Source organism: Otolemur garnettii, unplaced genomic scaffold (assembly GCF_000181295.1).
Source record: "Otolemur garnettii isolate 467f Iridium unplaced genomic scaffold, OtoGar3 scaffold00095, whole genome shotgun sequence".
Classification (NCBI taxonomy): Eukaryota; Metazoa; Chordata; class Mammalia; order Primates; family Galagidae; genus Otolemur; species Otolemur garnettii.
Genome location: NW_003852490.1, coordinates 4,102,838 through 4,107,167, shown reverse-complemented (window position 1 = coordinate 4,107,167; position 4,330 = coordinate 4,102,838). Strand labels below are relative to the sequence as shown.

Sequence of the window (4,330 nt, the reverse complement as noted above, 5' to 3'; positions counted from 1 at the left end):
ATAGCTTGGCATATTTCTTTGGCAGCTGCAATCTGGGCTTTTTCACCTAGTAAACTGCCCACAGTAGCTCTTAGGATAAAGGAGACGCATCGTCTTGAGTACACAGCCTCTACATGTGTCTGTGTTGCCCGAGGGTGGGAAACCAAATCAAGTACATGGGACAAGAATGTAGCAAAGCTACGCTCCAACCACTGACCACCCAATGTTGTAACAAAAACAACATATGCCTATAAATAAAGATAAAATTTCACATAAATTTATATAAGTAAACAATAATCACAGATAAAGTACAGAAATGACTGATGACAGCACGCAGAATAAATTACATTTGAGGCTAACAGAGAATTTTAGTACTTTTGATATAGGAATTCGTGGTAAAGTATCCTTGATAAAAAATAATTCTAAAGATAATTGTTCCATGAAGAACAGAAAGAGAATAGTGAGGGGAGGAAGGAAAGCTGAATTTACCGTAGTGATCAGGAAAGTAACAGATGATAAGAATAAGAAAACCTTAACATCTTAAATAGATACACACTTAGAACTAAAAAACACTTGTTTATGACTTTCTGTGTAAGATAAAATCATTTACTTCTATTTTATTCCTGTTCAAGGTCAAGGTAGCACTGTAGTAATTTTGACTTAAATTATGATGTTGACTATGATCACCATTTCATCTTAATAGGTGTTAATTATTATTAGATCATTAATTATGGCTTCTTACTTGATGTCAATCATTATTTTTAAATTGTAATTTCAAGTCAGATTTAATCTTACAATTACACTGGTACACACATCCATAGAAAAACCAATCAAAGAAATAACCAATATTTTTAGCTGAAAGGTCCTTAGAGAACATTAAAATCTACAGGATGCAAGCTACTTGAATACAGCTTTAATTAATATTGAATGATTACATATTGATTTTCTGACAAGTTTAATCTGGGACAATTTTTTTAGCTATTTATATGAATATAATAGACATAGGCTTATTTATACATCATTAAATACTGACCTTTCCATATAAACATATAATTTGAAAACTGAACATATTTCATTAATTTCATAAAAGAAATGCTTTAAAAGAACCAGACAATATTAAAAATCTCTTCGTATGTGCTATTAACTTAGTTAAAATTTCCCATGAAACCTCACAAGTGACAAACAGAATTATCTCTACGTATGTTACAAACCTGTGTAACTCCAACTCTCACTTCACGATTAACAGATCCTCCAACTTTTAACATTTCTCCACCACTCTTCAAGAACCCTGACCCTCCACGTAGAAATCCTGTAGCCATGAGTTCTAAGACTTCATCAAATGTGGCTCGCTTCACATTTTGACGCATTACTTTCACAAAGAAAAGTGAATTCATAAGAAAATATATTTCTGAAGCATATCTTTTGCTAATCTAGCTTAAAATTCAAGTTTTATTTATTTTTTTTTAGAGACAGAGTCTTACTCTATCGCCCCTCGGTAGAGAGCTATGGCATCACTGCTCACGGCAACCTCCAGCTCCTGGGTTTAGGTGATTCTCTTGCCTCAGCCTCCCAAGTAGCTGGGACTACAGGCCCCCACCACAATGCCCAGCTATTTTTTTGTTGCAGTTTGGCTGGGACCAGGTTCAAACCAACCACCCTCAGTATATGCGGCCAGTGCCCTACCCACTAAGCCAGAGGCATTGCCCTCAAGTTTTATTTTAAAGGATAATTTACTACAATAGGACAGGGTTTAGTTTCCTTATAAAAATTTTTCTTAAAGGCTCAACACCCATAGCACAGTAGTTACTGCGCCAGCCACGTGCACCAAGGCTGGTGGGTTTAAACCTAGCCTGGGCCAGCTAAACAACAATGACAACTGCAACAAAAAAATAGCGGGGGTTGTGGTGGGCGCCTGTAGTCTCAGCTACTTGGGAGACTGAGGCAAAAGAATCACTTAAGCCCAAGAGTTTGAGGTTTTAGTAAGTTGTGACGCCACGGCATTCTACTGAGGGTGACATAGTGAGACTCTGTCTCAAAAAAAAAAAGAACATTTTTTTTCTTAAAATTTACAATGTTCTTATAGACCTTGAAGCAAAACATGTTAAGAAAAAAATGAAAGGAGCTAGAAAACAAATGCAATTCAATAAATCTAAGCCCCATAGTCTAATAATGATGATAAATTTAATATTATATGTGAAACAAGGACACAGCACATTCACAGCAGAAACTACTAACTGATCACAGCTCTTATTCCCAACTGAGATGAACAAAAAGAAACTTTCTCAAAATAGTGTTTTCTATATAGTAGTTACCAATGGATTAAAATGTCACTGGGAATCAAACCACCTTCATATCTTACAAATATCTTCATATTCCATAAAGTCTTTTCCCATGAAGTAGCAAACACAATACTCATAGAAATTCTATGGAGAAGGTATAAAGCTTATAATTAAGAATGTAGGCCACAGAATTTGGCTGTCTGTGTTTAAATTTCAATTCTGACACTTATTAGAACACTCTTTAGGACATAAGTTATACAAGCTGTCTAAGCCTTAATTTCATGACCTATAAAATGGTAATAACAACAGTACTTATAATTCATAGGCCTTTGTGAGAATTAAATTTTGTAATGTATTTAATTTGGCACCTGGCACATAGCACTTTAAACTGTTACATAATCACCTAATGAAATAATTACTATTAAAGACAAAGAGCAGGAACCTGAAAGATACTAAATAGGGTTTCACAGGTAATAAAAGTGAGGACTTGAACCTGAACCACCTGGTTCTCCTTCTACTACACAGAGGTGGAATAGGGGTTGAGACAATGGCAGACTGGCTCACTCATTACCTGCTCACCTCTGAGACGTCTCTGTGGAACTGTGGGGCAAAGCCAGAGTCACTTGAAAAAGTCAATGTGCCTTGTTTCTGCTTAAAATAATGGTCCCCAAAAAGTGAAAATTAAAACTGTGGTATAAATGAGAATCTACACATCAGAGACTGAAAGTAAGAAATTAGCAAATAGGCTCATGCCTGTAGTTATTGCACTCTGCGAGGCTGAGACAGGAGGATCAGTTGAATCCAGGAGTCTGAGGTTGCAGTGAGCTATGATGACAACACTGCACTCTAGCCAGAGAAACAGAACAAAATTCTGTTTAAAAAAAAAAAAGGAAGCACTCTATAAACATTCAAAGATCTATTACAGTCAAAATAAGGATTGTCAAACAATACCTGTTGCCTGTTTTGGCATCAATGCTGTAGCCATGACTGTTCCTAAGAGTTTAGACACTGCCACTCTCACTCCATAATTTGAATTTTCCAAGGCCTTAAAGCAGAGAGTGGCTATATTTTCCAGTTCGGCAGTCCACATGAAAACAGCTTCATTCTGGAGTTCTAGTAGACACTAAAATTAAAACAAGAAGTAAATTACATCATAGAACTTCCCCTTACAGAGATAGAGTAGCAAGAGCCAGATTCACTCTGTCCTAAAATAACCAAAATATTGGAAAAAATATGTGAAGTAACAGTTTTGAAGATACTGAATATCAGACAATGAAGAACAATTATCCTTGAGGGATGAGAAATAAGATGAACCCTGCAACTGTCCAGCTTACTGCCTTGAGAGAGTTCACAGTACTTAGACAGAAACGTGTAATACTAAACCACTACCTTAGCAAAGAGGAAGGGTTTCAAACCAGTAATGTCAGCTTCCACCTTCAGAAACTGGATGAGCAAACAGAACACAAAGTAAGCAGAAAAGAGAAATAAGAAAGGAAATACATTAACTATAACACTATAACAGAAATACAACCAAAAGTTCAATGAGAAGACAAATTTGATAACCTCTAGACAGACTGATCAGGAAAAAAAAAGAGAAAAGATATAAATTACCAAAATTAGGAATGAGAGGTCAAATCACTAGAGAGTCATCTTATTTTAAAAGGATGAAGAGAATATATGAAGCAAAACCTCATCTGCATGCTCACACCTGTAATCCTAGCACTTTGGGAGGCTTGAGCACGGGAGTTTGAGACCAGCCTGAGAAAAAGCGAGACTTCTACTAAAAATAGAGAAATTAGTTAGGTGTCATGGCATATGCCTATAGTCCCGGAGGCTGAGACAGGTGGATTGCTTGAGCCTAGGAGTTTGAGGTTGTGGTGGGCTATGATGACATCATTGTACTCTAGCACAGGTGACAGAAAGTCTCAAAAGAAGGAAAAAAAAAAAACCAACAACAAAACAAAACCTCAGCAAGATATTTTTGTAGATGATGCTAAGCCAACTGTAAAGTTCGTATGAAAATACAAAGGATCTAGATTAGGCAAAAATTTCTTTTTTTTTTTTTTTTTGAG

At 36.0% G+C, this 4,330-nt stretch overlaps 1 protein-coding gene across 1 annotated transcript in view; it reads right to left on the bottom strand.

The window, feature by feature from the left end:
- HEATR5B (HEAT repeat containing 5B) overlaps positions 1 to 4,330 on the bottom strand; it is a 94,833-nt gene that overhangs the window by 80,666 nt on the left and 9,837 nt on the right. The window contains exons 3-5 of the mRNA XM_023516670.1: positions 3,210 to 3,381; positions 1,191 to 1,348; positions 1 to 227 (exon numbers count right to left, since the gene is read on the bottom strand). Of these exons, the coding sequence (XP_023372438.1) occupies positions 1 to 227; positions 1,191 to 1,348; positions 3,210 to 3,381 (557 nt within the window). The remainder of the gene's footprint in view (positions 228 to 1,190; positions 1,349 to 3,209; positions 3,382 to 4,330) is intronic.